The sequence below is a fragment of the Pelodiscus sinensis genome, chromosome 32 (assembly GCF_049634645.1).
Source record: "Pelodiscus sinensis isolate JC-2024 chromosome 32, ASM4963464v1, whole genome shotgun sequence".
Classification (NCBI taxonomy): domain Eukaryota; kingdom Metazoa; phylum Chordata; order Testudines; family Trionychidae; genus Pelodiscus; species Pelodiscus sinensis.
The window spans coordinates 10,098,168-10,116,384 of NC_134742.1; the positions used below are offsets into that span (position 1 = coordinate 10,098,168).

The 18,217-nt window shown below is 52.3% G+C and overlaps 1 protein-coding gene across 5 annotated transcripts in view; it reads right to left on the reverse strand.

Moving 5' to 3' along the window:
* Positions 1-328: 328 nt before the first annotated feature.
* Positions 329-18,217, reverse strand: part of LOC106731862 (zinc finger protein 251-like) — an 89,105-nt gene continuing 71,216 nt past the window's right edge. The window contains exons 1-5 of one of the 5 annotated variants that reach the window (XM_075913904.1): positions 17,774-18,073; positions 16,428-16,621; positions 15,848-15,974; positions 15,172-15,285; positions 12,332-14,847 (exon numbers count right to left, since the gene is read on the reverse strand). In XM_075913904.1, coding sequence (XP_075770019.1) covers positions 12,896-14,847; positions 15,172-15,285; positions 15,848-15,974; positions 16,428-16,451 — 2,217 coding nt within the window. In that variant the 5' untranslated portion in view covers positions 16,452-16,621; positions 17,774-18,073 and the 3' untranslated portion in view covers positions 12,332-12,895. Of the gene's footprint in view, positions 2,721-4,779; positions 7,098-7,421; positions 7,536-8,147; positions 8,275-12,331; positions 14,881-15,171; positions 15,286-15,847; positions 15,975-16,427; positions 16,622-17,773; positions 18,074-18,217 lie in introns of those variants that run through there. The other 4 variants (XM_075913903.1, XM_075913905.1, XM_075913901.1 and 1 more) reach the window with 4 other exon arrangements.

The window sequence follows — 18,217 nt, forward strand, 5'->3', positions numbered from 1 at the left end:
TCCTGGAAAAACTCCTGTGCTGTGTCAGCCGCTTTTCCGGAATAATTTGCCAGCTGTCTACACTGGCCCCTTGAATTTCCGGAAAAGCAATGACGATCTAATGTAAAATTGTCAGTGTTTTTCCGGAATAACTATGCTGCTCCCGTTCGGGCAAAAGTCCTTTTCCAGAAAACTGTTCTGGAAAAGGGCCAGTGTAGACAGCACAGTAGTGTTTTCCACAAAAAAAGCCCCGATCGCGAAAATGACGATCGGGGCTTTTTTGCAGAAAACCGCATCTACATTGGCACGGACGCTTTTCCGGAAAAAGTGCTTTTCCGGAAAAGCATCCTGCCAATGTAGACGCACTTTTTCCGGAAATACTTATAGCGGAAAACTGTTCCGTTTTAAGCATTTCCGGAAAAGGGTGCCAGTGTAGACATAGCCCTGCAGTCTAGCCGTACCCTCACTGGGTTGAGACAGGATGTGTTGGCTCTGGGGTGGGAATGAGGGATTTGGGTGTGGAAAGGGGTGCGAGGTGCAAGCTCTGGGAAGGAGTGTGGATGCAGGAGGAGGTGGAGAAGGGGACGCTGGCTCAGGGAGGGGGCTCCAGGCTGGGGAGTGTTGGGGTCAGGTGGAGGGTTGGGATACTGAGCAAGCCACAGACTTGTGGATGTGAGGGTGCAGGAGTTTGGGTTGAGGTATGTGAGGGGCTCAGTGCAGGGAGTATGATGGGCTCAGGACACAGGTTTGCGGTGTGTGGATGGTGTAGAAGTGTTGTGGCAGAAGTCTGAGGATGTGGGGGTGTAGGAGTTTGGGGATGTGAGAGGCTCAGGGCAGGGGGTTCCAGTGTATGACAGGCTCAGATCTAGGGCCTGTGTGTGCGTGTGTGTGTGTGCAGGAGTGTTATGATGCTGCAGCCAGATGGGGGTTTGTTGGCCAGGCTTCATTTTTAAATAAAGTGTGAAACACAAAAAGATTCAGCATTGTTTTTATTTATGAGAAGGGCTGGGAACCTGTTTCGAGTCAGGGGTCACTGACCCATAGAAAAGTCAGTTGGGGCCCCACAAGTGAGAGGCAAAAAAAAAAAAAAATCCTCCAACCCCCGCCCCCCAAGTCTCACTAATGTGGCCCCAACTGTGCTGGTGGGAGCAGGGGACATGGTACTGGGGAAGGGTGCTAGTGGATGCTGAAGTGGGGACAGGGTGCTAGTGGGGGCAGATTGCCAGTGGGGCCAGCGGCCAGGGTGCTGGGGCAGGGTGCTAGTGGGTGCTGGGGCAGGGGACACGGTTCTGCGGCAAGGGACAGGGTTCCAGTGGGCGTGGGGGCAGGGGACAGGGTTCTGCCACAGGGGACAGAGTGCCAGTGGGAACAGAGGGCAGGGAATCCTCGGCACGTGCCTTCCCCCTCCCACTCCCACCCCCAACTCCCCAAAGGAGGGAAGCTCTGGCAAGTGCCTTCTCTGGGGACTCCTAACCCCTCTCCTCCTTCTCCCCAGGAGGGAAGCCCCAGCACGTGCCTCCCACTGGGACTCCTCCCTCCTCCCCCGCAGAGGGGGAAGCCCCAGCGCACATCTTCCCCTGGGACTCCTACCTCCTCCTCCCATGCAGCAAGTCCCCAGCACGCCACAGACTGGAGGAGGGGAGCAGGGAGTGCACTTCCGGAAAGCCCGGAAGGGGCATGCAGCTGCTGGACTTCTGTCCACCCTGCGGGAAGCCGGCACAACCTCCTTCTTGGGGGTGGGGAGAATTGGGGGGGCCCTGAATGCCTCACAATTGACTGGTTGAGCCCTCCCAATCGACCAGTGAATCGCGATCGACGGGTTGGTGACCACGGAACTAGGGGTTACCAAATGAAATTAATAGGCAGCAGGTTTAAAACAAACAAAAGGGAGTTTTTCTTTACTCAGTGCACAGTCAACCTGTGGAACTCCTTGCCAGAGGATGCAGTGAAAGCTAGAACTTTAACAGGGTTCAAAAAAGAGCGAGATAGATTCATGAAGATTAGGTCCATCAATGGCTATTAACCAGGATGGGTAGGAATGATGTCCCTAGCCTCTGTTTGTTTGGAAATGGGTGACACGAGAGGGATCACGTGAGGATTACCTGTTGGGCATCAGGCATTGGCCACTGTCAGCAGACAGGATACTGGGCTAGATGGTCTGTCCCAGTCTGTCTGTTCTTATGTTCTTAAGCTTCCTGAACAGAAGGCCAGAGGGCTCAGAACTGCAATATTCCACTCTCCGGGCTGCAGTGATCAAATGATGAAATCCAACATGCAGTGTTAACCAGGGATGTAAAAAAGGACCTGCTATAAGATATTCTAGAGCAGCTCCTGAAATTCGTTCCTGAGAATAGGAACACTGGGCGTCTTGAGGAGCATAAACATGAATTGGATCACATGGCCAAGGCTGGCAAGTTCCTCTTCAAAATCAGCAGGAGAAATCGCTGTCAAAGGCTGCAATCCCCTTCCTTCACAAAGAAGTTTGCTGAGTGAGTTGAAGGTGGCTCTGGCCTTTGGAATCCACAAGAACGAAGGCCAGAGAGGCAATGCCTTTTGGTTTAAAATCCCCAGCCTACACAAGGTTACAGACACAGAGTCCAGTATTGACAAAAACATCACTCCTTGGCACTAATATCCCCACATCCTCGGTCTTCATGAAGAGCTGGGAGACATCCCTTGAGCAGCCAAAGGAACCATGGAGATGGACCAAGAAACAAGCATCCTGAAGGAGTGCACTGAGGCTGTGTAACAAAAATAATGGATATTTTAAAATGACACATTCATGACAAAAAGATTGCACTGCTGTACTTATATGAGGTGAATTTAAAAGACACGATTTCTTTTGCTTATCCTGTTTACAGTGTAAATATTAGTAATAAATACAAATGTGAGCCCTGCACCCTTTCTGTTCTTTGCTGTAATAGAAATCAATGTATTTGAACACATAAAGAAAACGAACCAAAATATCTGAATTCCAATTCGTATTCTATTGCGTAACAATGCAATTCATTGGGATTTAAATTCTCTAACTATGATCAATTTTTGAGCTAATCATGTGAATGATCTTGCAATTAATCAACAGCATTGCAATCTTCTGCCAATTTTTTAACAAGTTTTAATGTCAAAATTTTGCATCTGTCTACCGTGGAATGTCTTCAAATACCATTTGAACTCCTGTTTAACAAGTTTCTAAAGGTTGAGTCTGAGTCAATTATCCTCCAAGCTTCTTACCCCTTTTTGACCATGTCAGAAAGTTTAGATTTAGTGTTGTTTCTTCCTGGTTTAATGATCTCTGGGTGCCTCTTTTCCAGTCGAAGCACTTATGGGCTGCATCTAGATTGGCATGATTTTGTGCAAAAGCGGCTGCTTTTGTGCAAAATCTTGCCACATGTCTACACTGGCCGTGAGTATTTGCACAAGAACACTGACTTTGTAATGTACAAAATCAGTGGTTCTTGCGCAAATACTTCAACGCTCCCGCTCAGGGATAAACCCTCTTGTGCAAGTATTCTTGCGCAAGAGGGCCAGTGTAGACAGCTACATTAATTTCTTGCGCAAGAAAGCCCGATGGCTAAAATGGACATTGGAGCTTTCTTGCGCAAGAGAATGTCTACACTGGTATGGATGCTTTTGCAAATCTTTTGCGCGAAGGCACATGCCAGTATAGATGCTCTCTTGCGCAAATATTTTTAACGGAAAAACATTTCCGTTAAAACTATTTGCACAAAATCTTACCAGTCTAGACGCAGCCATGGAGTCTCTCCCACGTATGGATTCATTGATAAAAAACACGGGCCGATCTGATTTTGTAACTTTTCCCACACTCCAAGCACTGAGGAAGTCTCCTTCCTGTGCAGATTACCTGCTGTGTTACAATATATGATCTTTGTGTGACATTTTTTTCAAAAGTCGAAGCAGTTAGGGAGTCTCACACTAGTGTGAATTTTCTGCTGTAAAACAAAGGTCAGATCAGTTTTTGAAATGTATCCCACAGTCTAAGCACTTACAGGTTCTCTCTCCAGTGTGGACAGCCTGATGTTGAGAAGGGCTGACCCGTTTCTGAAACTGTTCCCACAGCCCAAGCGTTCTCAGGCAATGTCTACATTTGTGGCTTCTTGCACAAGTAATATGCAAATAAGGCTAAGCGTGGAATATCGCCGAGCCTCATTTGCATACCTAATGAGCCACTTTTTTTTTTCCAGAAGAGGCTCTTGCCTAAGAAGGAGCGTCTACACTGCCCCTTCTTGCACAAGAAAAACCCTCTTGCACAATGCCGTTACACCTATTACTTTTCAGGAAGAACGGCATTGCGCAAGAGGGTTTTTCTTGTGCAAGAAGGGGCAGTGTAGATGCTCTTTCTTGTGCAAGAGCCTCTTCTGAAAAAAATGGTGGCTCATTAGGTATGCAAATGAGGCTCAGCAATATTCCACGCTTAGCCTCATTTGTATATTACTCGCGCAAGAAGCTGCAAGTGTAGACATAGCCTCAGAGTCAAACTCTTGCGTAGAGTGACTGATATTTCACAAGACCTGACCTAGGCATGAAGCTTTACTCACAGGCCAAGCCCATTTGGGTTTTCCCATGTGTGGATTGCCTGACGCTTACGACAGCGTGACGTCCCTATGAAAGTTTCCCCACAGCCCAGTCACTCACAGGTTCTCTGCCCCATGTGGAAACTTTGTTTGGTATTTGTGTGAAACTTATGTGGAGTGCCTGGTGTTTATACAGCTCTGATCTTCATATGACAATTTGCTTATGGAATCTCAATCCTTTTTGGCTCACTTGATGAGAAACACAGTCTGACCTCCATATAAAGCTTTATTTCACTGTCCAAACACTTAAAGGGTCTCGATCCTCTGCACATTTTCTCATGTAAAAAAAGGGCTGGGCTCAGTATGATTTTTTTCCCTACAGTCTGAGTATTTATGCGGTGTCTCTTCTTTATCGATTAGCTGTTTTTTTTATCAAGGTCAGGCCTCCATATGAATTTTTTTCAGTTTAACACTTATGGTTTCTCATTTGTGGATTTCCTGATGCTTAATCAAGTTTTATATATTGTATACAACTTTCACTACAGTCTTAGCACTTATAGGATCTTTCTCCTGTATCCATTGTCTGATATGAAATGACGACTGACCTTCATATGGAACATTTCCCACAGTTTAAAGTCTTCTGTAGTCTCTTTCCTGCGTGGATACCCTGATGCTTAAAAAGATCGTACCTCCGTATGAAACTTTTCCCACAGTCTATGCACTTGTGCAGTCGCTCTCCTGTGTGGATTGCTTGATGCTTAACAAGGTTATACCTGACAATGAAACTTTTTCCACATTCTAAACACTTATAGGGTCTGTCTCCTGTGTGAATTGCCTGATGTTTAATAAGGTTTGACCTCTGTATGAAACTTTTCCCACAGTCTACGCACTTATGGGGGCTTTCTCCTGTGTGGATTTTTTGATGTGAAACAAGGGCTGACTTCCGTATAAATCTTTTACCACATTCTAAGCATTTATGGGGTCTCTCTGCCCTGTGGATTTTCTGATGAGAAACAAGGGCTGATCTCCATATAAAACATTTTCCACACACCAAACACTTATGGGGTCTGTCTCCTGTGTGGACTGCCTGATGTTTACTGAGGTCTGATTTATGTATGAAGCTTTTCCCACAGTCTAAGCACTTATGGGGTCTCTCTCCTGTGTGGACTGCCTGATGTTTAACAAGCTCAGATCTGCGTTTGAAACTTTTCCCACACTCTAAGCACTTATGCGGTCTCTCTCCTGTGTGAACAGCCTGATGTGAAACAAGGAATGATCTCCACAGGAAACTTTTACCACACTCTAAACACTTATGGGGTCTGTCTCCTGAGTGTCTCTCCTGATGTTTATTGAGGTCTGACCTTTGTATAAAACTTTCTCCACAGTCTAAACATTTATGGGGTCTCTCTCCTGTGTGGACTGCATGATGAAAAACAAGGTTCAATCTCCGTTCAAAAGCTTTCCCACAGTATAAGCACTTATGAGGGCTGTATCCTAAGTGTCTTCTCTGATGTTTAATGAGGTCTGACCTCTGTATGAAACTTTTTCCACAGTCTAAGCATTTATGGGGTCTGTCTCCTGTATGAATCGCCTGATGTTTAATGAGGTTTGACCTCTTTGTAAAACTGTTCCCACAATCTAAGCACTTATGGGGTCTCTCCCCAGTGTGGATTTTCTGATGAGAAACAAGGGTTGACAGCCTTATGAAGCTTTTACCACATTCTGAGCACTTGTGGGGTCTCTCTCCAGTGTGTATTTTTTTATGTGAAAGAAGGGCTGACCTCCATTTGAAACTTTTTCCACAGTCTAAACACGCGTGGGGTCTGTCTTGCCTGTGGGTTGCTTGATGATTCATGAGGTCTGATCTCTGTATGAAGCTTTTACCACATTCTGAGCACTTGTGGGGTCTCTCTCCTGTGTGGATTTTCTGATGTAAAACAAGGGAGGACCTCCATATGAAACTTTTCCCACAATCTAAACACTTATGGGGCCTGTCTCCTGTGTGCATCGCCTGGTGTTTAATCATGGCTGACTTCTCTCTGAAACTTTTACCACATTCTAAGCACTTATGGGGTCTCCCTGTGTGACTTGTCTCCTGCCCAACCAGGGTAGATTTCTGATTCAAAGACTTTCCACCCTCAAGGCACCGAGAGCCTCTCTCCCCACTTTGGCTTTTCTCATTAGCATTAAGATCTGATTTGTTATTGATGCTTTCCCCATGGTCCAAGCATTTAAGGGGTTTCGCTCCAGTACCTACTGTATGAATGGTAATAAGATTTGGGCTCAGAATAAGTCCATTCCCATAACTGAGCCATTCATCATATTTCTCTTCTTTGGGGTTTCTCTGCTGGGCTGCGGGATGCTTGTGTCCTTCCCCACTTTTAATAGATTCATCCCTTTGTTCACATGGGAGGTTTCCCAGCAGCCTCTTCAGCCTTGGCCAGTTTCCCCAGGCTTCTCCCTGTTCCAAGCACTGGGAAACATTCCTTTCAGTTTTTCCCACAAAGGTCGCCTGCGGTTCCATTTCCCCAGGAACTTCCTGCTGTTGATTCCCCTCTTCATTCTCAGTCTCTGTCTCATCACCTGCTGGGGGAGAGAGACAATTCAGGCAGAAATCACTGAGCTGGAGAGAAAGAGGAACAGCACCAAGGGAAAACCCAACACACTGAAGTTGCACAGACCAGATATTTGGATTGTCCCTCCGCTTCCCACACAAACATTCACAGGGAAGGGAACATGGGAAGGACACTCCTGCAAGTAACAGGACCGGTAGAAAACCTTGAGTAAAATCATCTGACTACATTCTGCCCTGCATGGAAGGAGGAAGTACGGAGGGCAATTACTGATACTTCGTTTTTGGGATTCTTAACTTTTTCCTTCATTCAGCAGCTGTTTTCTGTCAGTCCTTACCTCTGCAGGTGTGTCTCAGCATCTCTCTCCCCCCCCCGGCCTGCATGTCAAGCATCCAGGGCTCATCCCCTTGTTCCAGCCGGGCGATCAGCTCAGGTTTGGGAACGGGAAACCCTGCACGGGGGGTGAAATCAGAGTAGATCAGGGTGCATGGAGGGAGTCCGTCCCAAGGGACATTCCGGGAGTGGAACCTGTCCCCGGGCTCTGCTGGGGAATGTGCAACCCAAGAGGACGGGAACATGGTCACTGAGCCCTCTGAGGAAAGGCCAACATTTAGGAAGATGAGAAGAATTGTGACGCCCTCCCTAGGAGTTCCCAGGATCTGGGCAGTCTGGGGCCCTTGCTGACACTCACAGCTCTGCAGTTACATCCCTGCCTATTTCTAAACCTGCAGAGCCCAGAGCCCTCCCCACGGCTGGAGCTTGTCCCAAGGAGGGAAGGGAACAGGGATTCTGGATGTGAGTGAGAAACAACACAGACAGGAGGATACATGGTCCCTCCGCCTTGAAATCTAAAGGAGTGGGGTGGGGATAATTTAGCACGTCCATTAGGGTTTGACACCCTGGTCTCACTGCACAGGGTGCGGAGATGCAAGTCGCTCTCCCCCGGCAGCTGTGCCCATGGAACCCATTCCTGTCCAGGCCACCTGAGCAGGGAAGAACCTGACCCGTGTCGGACACGCAGACCCCACGGCTCCTAATCCCCGAGGGGCCAGGACGCCCTTACCCAGCGAGGTCACCGCCTCGTAGTTCTCCTGCATGACGTCCCTGTAGAGGGCTCTCTGAGCGGGGCCCAGCAGTGCCCCCTGCCCCTGGGTGAAATACACAGCCACCTCCTCGAAGGTCACCCGCATCTGAAACAACAAGAGTCCCTCACCCACTGCCTGTGGCCCCAGCCACCATCCCGCTGAAACTTGGGGAGGGCGGAAGAAGTAGAATCCCATCCCCAGCCTGTTTAGAGCAGCCAGGAGGCTTCAGGGGATGGGCAGAAAGACCCTCATCAGACGGAGAAGGGCAGGACCTTCACACTGACCACTCCCCTACTAGACCGGGAATAGGTCAGATTCTTCTGGCAGGCCACATCCAGATCTGACCCATGGGACTCTCTGGCATGCAGCCCGCACTGGACTGCTCCCTGTGCCCCTCTACTCTGGAGGAGGGCGGGGCTTGCAGTGTTGGCCCTGCCCCCAGCCCAATCCTCAGCTGCTATTGGCTGAAAGCAAGCAGCCAATAGGAAGTGACTCCAGCTCCTATTGGCCAGAAACAACGAGCCAATAGGACCAAAGGTTGGGGGGGAGGAGGGAGGCAGTATAAGCTTCACTCTGGGCCAGGTGGAAGGAACAGCTGGGTTACGTCTAGACTGGCATGATTTTCCGCAAATGCTTTTAACGGAAAAGTTTTCCGTTAAAAGCTATTGCGGAAAAGAGCGTCTAGAGTGGGACGGACGCTTTTCCGCAAAAGCACTTTTTGCGGAAAAGCGTCCGTGGCCAATCTAGACGCGCTTTTCCGCAAAAAAGCCCCGATCGCCATTTTCGCCATCGGGGCTTTTTTGTGCAAAACAAATCTCTGCTGTCTACATTGGCCCTTTTGCGCAAAAGTTTTGCACAAAAAGAACTTTTGCCCGAATGGGAGCAGCATAGTATTTCCGCAAGGAGCACTGATTTCAGACAGTACGAAGTCAGTGTTCTTGTGGAAATTCAAGTGGCCTGTGTAGACAGCTGGCAAGTTTTTCCGCAAAAGCAGCTGATTTTGTGGAAAAACTTGCCAGTCTAAATGCAGCCCTGCAGTTTTAAGTAGACTGGGGCTGGAGCAGGCAGAGACTCTGCCTTGGGGTGGGTGTTGCAGGGCTGCTGACCAGGAGACACTTAGATAAGTGTCTTCAAGCCAGAGCCTGCCTCTCATGTCCCCCAGCTTCTTATAGGACACCACCAAATTCTCTGCACCCTCTTTCCCCAGGTTACAACTCCCTCCCAGACTCTGTACCCCCTTCTACACCCCTCCGCCAGGCCAGAATCCTTCCCTGCCTCCACACTCCCACCCTGACCTACACCCCCAACTCCTTCCTTCAGCCGAACTCCCTTTCAGACCTCACACTGTCTCCTGCATCCCAGTACCGTACCCCATGTGCCCTTCTGTGCCCAATCTCCATCCTAGACCCTCCACAGACAAGTGCAGCCCTTGGGCATTTTCCAAAATCTTGGAGTGTCCCTCCCCACCAAAAACTATTGTTCACCCCTGTACTAGCCAGAGGCTGAGGCGGAAGCCGAGCTCTGAGCCACAGGCAGGGACGGGAATCCCGGCAGCTTCCCTTTGTGTTTCCCAGCAACCTCTGGCTGGGGGCTCAGGTCACAGCATTGGGAGTCTGGGCCATTTTCACAGCCCTGCCCAAGGGGGGCTGGGGCCTGGGTTAGAAATGGGGGCGCGGTCACACCCTGCCCATGGGCCTGCTCAGAAACTCAGCAGCTTCATCCCACCCTGTCTCCTCCCTCCCCCGCCCAGCAGCTCCCTGAACCCCCCTACCTGAGCGGGCTCCATCCCGGCCATCGCCCGGCCCCGGCCCCTGGCAGACGGGCGCTCTGGAGCGAACTCTCGACGTGTCTCCTCGGCCTGTCGGGCGAGAGGGGCGATGGGGGAGGTGTCAGAAGGGGCCTGAGTCCCTGTCGCCCCCCGAGTCCCCCCAGGCCCTGCCCCTGCAGACACGCGCTGGGACTCTCTGGCTCGGCCCTGTGGGAAGAAACCCAGTGAGTTTGTTCCCCCCCCGGCCCGGCCCCTCCCGCTAGAAGAAAACCCACCGAGCCCCTTTGAATCCCCCGCAGCAGCATCTCTGAGCCCCGCTGGGGAAAGAGCCGAGCCAAGGAGCCATTCTGGACTGTGGGCCCCGCAGTATCGTCACCCCCACTAGTGCCCCTCCCCCACTCCAGCAGGGTGATGCTTCCGCAGAGGCAGCAAGTGGCTTTTCCCCTCTCAGCTCCTCCCGGGGTCCCCGCAGAGTCGGGCTGCAGGGATGGAGCCGGGCAGGGCTGGTGGCAGCTGCCCCGGGCCCGGGCGGGGACTCGCAGCCAGCTCCGCCGGGAGCAGCCCGGGGCCAACCCCTCCCCCTGCAGCCCGGGGGCACCGGGGCGCCGCTCCCGGGGGGTCTCTCTTACCTGCCCCCCAAGCGCTGCCCGCCCTGGGGCAGAGGCTGGGCCGGGCTGGGCCGGGCCGGGCTGGGGGCGCTGCCCGGGGAGAGGCTCCTGGGGAGGGAGCAGCGGGACTGGCCCGGCCGGAGATTCCCCCTCCCGGCTGCAGCCCGGGCTCCGGGGCCCCGCAGCAGCCCCCGCCGGGGCTCGGGGATCCGGCCCGGAGCCTGGCCCCAGAGTCCCCGCGAGCAGCGGCGGCGAGTCGCTTCCTGCGGCCGGGCCGGAGCCAGCGATCGCTCCCCCCGCGCCTGCTGCTGCTGCTGCTGCTGCTGGGTCCTAGCGAGACACCCTTCAAGTTTTTCTTTGGTGCGGAATATTGTGGGGGTGGCCGTGTGTTAGCAGGGCAACCTTAGGGGACTTATCGGCCGGTTCCTGAAACTCGGGGAGGGAGAGGAACTGGCTGCCGCCCAGTACCACACTAAAGAGAAAGGTCAGTGAGAAACCAGACCCTGAGACTCAGTGTCCAGGGGGTAATAGGCACAGGGCAGGGCTGTAGGTCAGCCAGCTAGACAGGGAGGGCAGGCTAATGAGGGGATTCCGAGGTCAGAGGTCCCATCCTCCATGTGAGCTGGATTTGTCTGGCTCAGATAGAGTGGGGCAGAGTTAAGGAGAAATTAGGTGTCCAAGCTGCGCTGGGCAGCAAAGCCAGTCCAGCCTTGGAGACCCAGAGAGCAGATCCAAGCTGGGAGCAGGGCTGCCCTCACAGAGCCAGACAGACCTCCAGGCATCTGGCCTTTCCACTTCTGCACCTTGCCTAAGAGCACCACCTGCTGGACACCGTCAGCCACATTCACCAGCCAGCCACAGGCGGTGGCTGCAGCTGCACCAACAGAGGAAGGGAAAATACAGGACAATTCCCTCCCCCTCCCCTTTTTTTTTGAAAATGGGACACCTGGAAAAAGGTTTAAATAAGGGACTATCCTGTTAAAAATGGAACAGATGGTCAAGCAAGCTTTTCCTTTTTGTTTTAACCTCCTACCTATTCATTTAATTGGCTGAGCCCTAATTTTTGTGTTATGGGAAGGAGTAAGATGTGGTACACCAGCTCCCGAAATGCGTTCAGGAGAAAAGCGATACAGGCCTCTGGGAGGAGAATAAACACGAATGAGATTGCATGGGTGTGACTGGCAGGTTCCTCTTTGAAATGAGCAGGAGAAATCGCTGGCAGCAAAGGCTGCAACCCCCTTCCTTCAAAAAAACTCCGGTGATCTGAAGAAGAAAGCTCACGATACATGTTTTGTTAGTCCTATAAAGTGCTACCAGATCAGTTTTTGTTTTGTAAGTTTATCTTCAAAAACAAGTTTGTGGAGCGAGTCACAGACATTAAACCCAAGACTGAATAATCGGAGCCGGCTCAAAAGAGGCATTGCAGACTAACTGCCTGAAGAAGGTGTTGGAGGTGGCTGTGGCCTTTGGAAAGCACAGGAACTAAGGCCAGAGAGGCAGCACCTTTTGTTTGAAAATCCCCATCCTACACAAAGTTGGAAACACAAAGGCCAACACTGAGCAGAACACCTCTCTTTGGCGCTAAACCCGCTACTAGTTGAGAAGAAATATCCCCAAGTCCTCAGTCTTCATGAGGAGCTGTGAGACATCTCTCAACAGTCAAAGTAACCAATACTCAGCTAGGCAAATGCTTGAAGAGCAGACGGAGCGTGTGTAGCAAAAAGAATGTCAGTTTTTAAGGTCGACTTCCGTGATAAAGCAATTACACTACAGTATTTCTATGAGCTGAATTGAAGAATACCATTTTTATCACGTTTCCAGTGCAAATATTTGCAATAAAAGTAACATAAAATGAGCACTCCTTACTTTGTTCTTTGCCGCTATAGAAATGAATATATTTGAAAACACGGAAAAACATCTCATTGGTATTCGACTGTTTAACAGTGTGATTCATTGAGTTCAATTTTTGTTTATATAATAATACATTTTTCAGAGTTCATTGCGCGAATTAACTGTGAGTAATCAATAGCGCAATCTTCTTCCAATTTTTGTAACAGTAAGACTTACATGTCAAACTTCTAGTCTATTGATCATGGAATGGAATGGGTTGAAATACCATTTACACACTTTTCTAACATGTCTTTAAATGCTGAATCACCTACAAGGTTCTTAACCATTTTGACCGTGTGTCACAGAATTTTAGGTCCTGTGGGAATTTCCCTATGTTTAGTGCCGTGTGATCTCTGTAAGCAATCGCATTTAGCCTTAGTGCAAGCACTCACAAGCTCCCCTTCCTACCTGTCTGATGCTGAAGATTTGACCTCTCTATGAAAGTTTTCTCACAGTCCAGTCACATGTGGGGTAACTCCCCTGTGTGGACGGCTTCATGTTTCAGAAACTCTGAGCTCCATAAAAAAACATTTCCACCGTCTAAGCATTGACGGGGCCTGTCTCCTGTGTGGACTGCCTTATGTTTAAAAAGGCCTGACTTCCATTTGAAACATTTCCCACAGTCTGAACACTTATGGGGTCTCTCTCCGGTGTGAACTGCCTGATGATTAACAAGATCGGGCCTCCGTATAAAACATTTCCCACAGTCCAAACACTGATGGGGTCTCTCTCCTGTGTGGATTTTCTGATGTGAAACAAGCCCGGACCTCCATTTAAAACTTTTCCCACAATCTAAACACTTATGGGGTCTCTCTCCGGTGTGCACTCCCTGATGGCTAACAAGGTCAGGCCTCCGTATAAAACTTTTCCCACAGTCTAAGCACTTATGGGGTCTCTCTCCTGTGTGGATTCTCTGATGGGAAACGAGGGCTGACTTCCATTTGAAACTTTTATCACAGTCTAAGCACTGATGAGGCCTCTCTACAGTGTGGATTTTCTGGTGTGAAACAAGGGCTGACCTCCATATAAAACTTTTCCCACAGTCTAAACACTTATGGGGTCTACCTCCTGTGTGAAGTGCCTGATGCGAAGCAAGAGTTGATCTCCATTTGAAAGTTTTCCCGCAGTATGAACACTTATGAGGTCTCTCTCCTGTTTGGACAGCCTGATGGCTAACAAGGTCAGACTTCCGTATGAAACTCCTTCCACAGTCTAAGCACTTATGGGGTCTCTCCCCAGTGTGTACAGCCTCATGTAAAACAAGGGCTGACCGCTTTATGAAACTTTTTGAACAGATTGAGCACTTATATGGTCTGTCTCCTGTGTGCACTGCCTGATGTAAAACAAGGTCTGACCTCCATATGAAACTTTTTCCACAGTCTAAACACTTATGGGGCCTCTCTCCAGTGTGTATTGCCTGATGTAAAACAAGGGCTGACTTCCATATGAAACTTTTCCCACATTCTAAACATTTATGGGGTCTGTCTCCCGTATAGATTCTCTGATGTGAAACAAGAGCTGACTTCCATTTGAAAGTTTTCCCACAGTCTAAACACTTATGGGGCCTATCTCCTGTGTGTATTGCCTGATGTCTAACAAGGTCGGACCGCCATATAAAACTTTTCCCACAGTCTAAACACTTATGGTCTGTCTCTCCTGTGTGTACTGCCTGATGAAAAACAAGGGTGGATCTTCGTTTGAAACTTTTTCCACAATCTAAGCACTTATGGGGTCTCTCTCCAGTGTGGATTTTCTGATGGGAAACAAGGCCTGACTTCCATTTGAAACCTTTCCCACAGTCTAAGCACATATGGGTTCTCTCTCCTGTGTGGATTTTCTGATGTGAAACTAGGGCTGACCTCTGCATGAAACTTTTCCCACAGGCTAAGCATTTATGGGGTCTCTTTCCTGCGTGGCTTGTGTCATGCACATTCAGGGCTGATTTCCAATTCAAATGGTTCCCTCCCTCAAGGTTTTGAGAGCCTTTCTCTCCTATTTGGCTTCTCCCATGAGCATGAAGATCTGAGCTGTTATTGACTCTTTCCCCATGGTCCAAATATTGAAGTGGTTTCTCTCCGGTATCTACTGTCTCAATTGTAATTAGCTCTGGGCTCAGAATAAATCCCTTCATATAACCAAGCCATTCATGGTGTTGCATTTCTTTGGGATTTGTCTGCTGGGCTGTGACATCTCTGTGCTCTTCCCCACATCTAATAGATTCATTCGTTTGCTCACTTGGGTGGTTTCTCAGCAGCCTCTCCGACCTGAGCCAATTTCCCCAGGCTTCTCCCTGTTCCAAACACTGGGAAACATTCTCTCCAACACTTCCCACAAAGGTCGCCTGCGGTTCCATTTCCCCAGGAACTTCCTGCTGTTGATTCACCTCTTCAGTCTCACTCGTGGTCTCATCACCTGCTGGGAGAGAGACAATCCAGGCAGGAGTCACTGACCTGGGGAGAAAGAGGAACAGCACCAAGGGAAAACCCAACAAACTGAAGTTGCTCAGACCCAGCATTTGGATTGTCTTTCCTCATCCCACAAAAACACTCATAGGGGAGGAAAAATGGGAAGGAAACTCCTGCAGCTAAGAGGCCTGGTGGAAAACTGTGAGCAATATCAGCTGACCACACCCTGCCCTGCGTCAGAGGAGGCAAAATTCAGAGAAATTACTGATACCACATTTTTAGTGTCCTCAACGTTTTCTTTCATTCGCCAGCTTCCTTCTGTGTTACTAACCGGTGCAGGTGCCTCTTGTTATCTCGCTCTCCGCCCTGGCCTGGACGTCGGGCACCCAGGGCTCTTCCCCTCGTTCCAACTGCGCGATCAGCTCAGGTTTGGGAACGGAAAACCCTGCGCAGGGGGTGAAATCAAAGCAGATCAAGACGCATGGATGTTAGGGAGATCGTCTGTCTCAAGGGACATTCTGTGAGTGGAACCTGTCCCCGGGCTCTGCCAGGGACTGTGCAATCCAAGAGGATGGGAACATGGTCACTGAGCCTCCTGGGGAGAGGCAGACTCTGAGGCCCTCGCTGACATTCACAGCTCCGCAATGAAACCCCTGCCTATTTCTAAGCCTGTGGCACCAAAATCCTTCCCCACGGCTGGAGCTCATCCCTAGGAGGGAGGGAAACAGAGATTCTGGGTGCGAGTGAGAAACAACACAGACAGGAGGATACATGGCCCCTCCGCCTTGAAATCTAGAGGGGCCGGGTGGGGATGATTTAGCACGTCCATTAGGGTTTGACACCCTGGTCTCACTGCACAGGATGGGGAGATGCAAGTCGCTCTCCCCCGGCAGCTGTGCCCATGGAACCCATTCCTGTCCAGGCCACCTGAGCAGGGAAGAACCTGACCCGTGTCGGACACGCAGACCCCACGGCTCCTAATCCCCGAGGGGCCAGGACGCCCTTACCCAGCGAGGTCACCGCCTCGTAGTTCTCCTGCATGACGTCCCTGTAGAGGGCTCTCTGAGCGGGGCCCAGCAGCGCCCCCTGCCCCGGGGTGAAATACACAGCCACCTCCTCGAAGGTCACCCGCATCTGCAACAACAAGAGTCCCTCACCGACCAGCCATAATCCCTGTAAAATCCCATCCCCAGCCTGTTTAGAGCAGCCAGGAGGCTTCAGGGGATGGAAAGAGAGATCCTCCTCCCCCTCCCCCTCAGCAGACAGAGGGCAGGGCCTTCTCTCTGGCCACACACCTGCTAGCCAGAGGCTGAGGCGCAAGCCGAGCTCTGAGCCACGGGCAGGGACAGGAATCCCGGCAGCTTCCCTTTGTGTTTCCCAGCAACCTCTGGCTGGGGGCTCAGGTCACAGCATTGGGAGACTGGGATATTTTTCCAGCCCCGCCCAGGGGGTCTGGGTTAGAAATGAGGGCGCAGTCACCCCCTCCCCCCCGTCTATTGGCCTGCTCAGAAACTCAGCAGCTTTATCCCTCCCTGTCTCCTCCTTGCCCCTTCCTCCCCCCGCCCAGGAGCTCCCTGAGCCCCCTACCTGAGCGGGCTCCATCCCGGCCATTGCCCGGCCCCGGCCCTGGCCCCTGGCAGACGGGCGCTCTGGAGCAAACTCTAGATGTGTCTCCTCAATTTGTGGGGTGAGGGGGGAGGTGTCAGAAGTCTCTGTGACCCCCCTCAATTCCCCTCAGACCCTGCCCCCACAGACACGCGCTGGGACTCTCTGGCTCTGCCCTGTGGGAAGAAACCCAGTGAGTTTGTTACCCCCCCGGCCCGTCCCCTCCCGCTAGAACAAAACCCACCGAGCCCCTTTGAGCCCCGTGCTGGGAAAAGAGCAGAATTGAAGCCTATTTGGGCTGTGGTCCCCAGTGTCCTGTCACCCCCCCGCTCGCCTAACCCCTTCCCCACCCAAGCAGGGGGTGTTTTCCCAGCCAGCCCAGAGTCTCCACTGGTGCGGAGGTGGGAACGTGGCCCCTGGGAGGAGCGTGTGAGGCTTCCCCAAGAGTCTTGACCATGTAGACTCCCTGCCGTGGGGAGAGGGAGCCCCAACGGGAGACACGCCCTACACCCAAGTTTTGCCTGGCTCCATTCAGAGCGGGTCCAGGGCACCGCAACTGGGACTCTGTGACCCAGCGCTGTAGGACACCCCCGTGCCCTGGCCAAGCGCCGGTTGCTTCCCCTAGCAGGTGAGTGAAGAGGTGGGGAGGAGGAGCCAGGTGATTTGCGTCTAATGAAAACATCCCTGTCAGCTTTGGATACAAACACAGAGACTATCCAGTAGCTGCTTCCCCACCTTTCTGGATGCTTTGGAACAAGCTGGAGACACCACAGGCCAGTGTGTGCCAAGCCCCGGGCACACGTGTGTGTTGCACAGACCGGGCCTGGCACCTTTGTGAGCATCCCAGGCACAGACTCACTGCCCTGCCCGTCGGCTCGTGGGGCAGCCGCGACAGGCCCCTGCGGCCTTTGTGGGTCGCACTGTCCTGCCAGCGCCTCTGCTGCTCCCCCGCCTGATTGGGCCCTAGAGACCCCCCCTCAACCCAGGCCCCCTTCCCCGCCTGATTGTGTCTCAGGGATGCCCCCGCTGGGTCGGCCAGTTTGGCTCCTGCTCCCGCCCCCAGGCCCAGGGGGAAGCGGGGGGGGGGGGGGGGGGAGGGGCAGCAGATCGCGCTGAGCAGCAGCCTCCGCCCCCCGCGCGGCCCGGGAGGACAAAGCGGGGGGCGGGCAGCGCGTGGTAACGTGACCCTGGCTCCCCCCCCCCCCCCAGGTGTGGGTCCTCCACCCCGCCCAGGCGGGCGGCAGCTGCCCTGGGGCCGGGCCGGGAGCAGCCCGGGGCCAACCCCTCCTCCTGCAGCCCGGGGGCAGCTCCCGGGGGGTCTCTCTTACCTGCCCCCCAAGCGCTGCCCGCCCTGGGGCAGGGGCTGGGCCGGGCAGGGCCTGGCCGGGCTGGGGGCGCTGCCCGGGGAGAGGCTCCTGGGGAGGGAGCAGCGGGACTGGCCCGGCCGGAGATTCCCCCTCCCGGCTGCAGCCCGGGCTCCGGGGCCCCGCAGCAGCCCCCGCCGGGGCTCGGGGATCCGGCCCGGAGCCTGGCCCCAGAGTCCCCGCGAGCAGCGGCGGCGAGTCGCTTCCTGCGGCCGGGCCGGAGCCAGCGATCGCTCCCCCCGCGCCTGCTGCTGCTGCTGCTGGGTCCTAGCGGGAAACCCACCTCCCTGAGATTCTGTCAGGGAACATCAACCCTGCAACGCTCTTAGGAGTACGATGAACTAGCTATCCTGCCTTTTTCCAGCAAGCCCATTATTTCGGGCTTGCTATTCCGACATCCCTGTACAT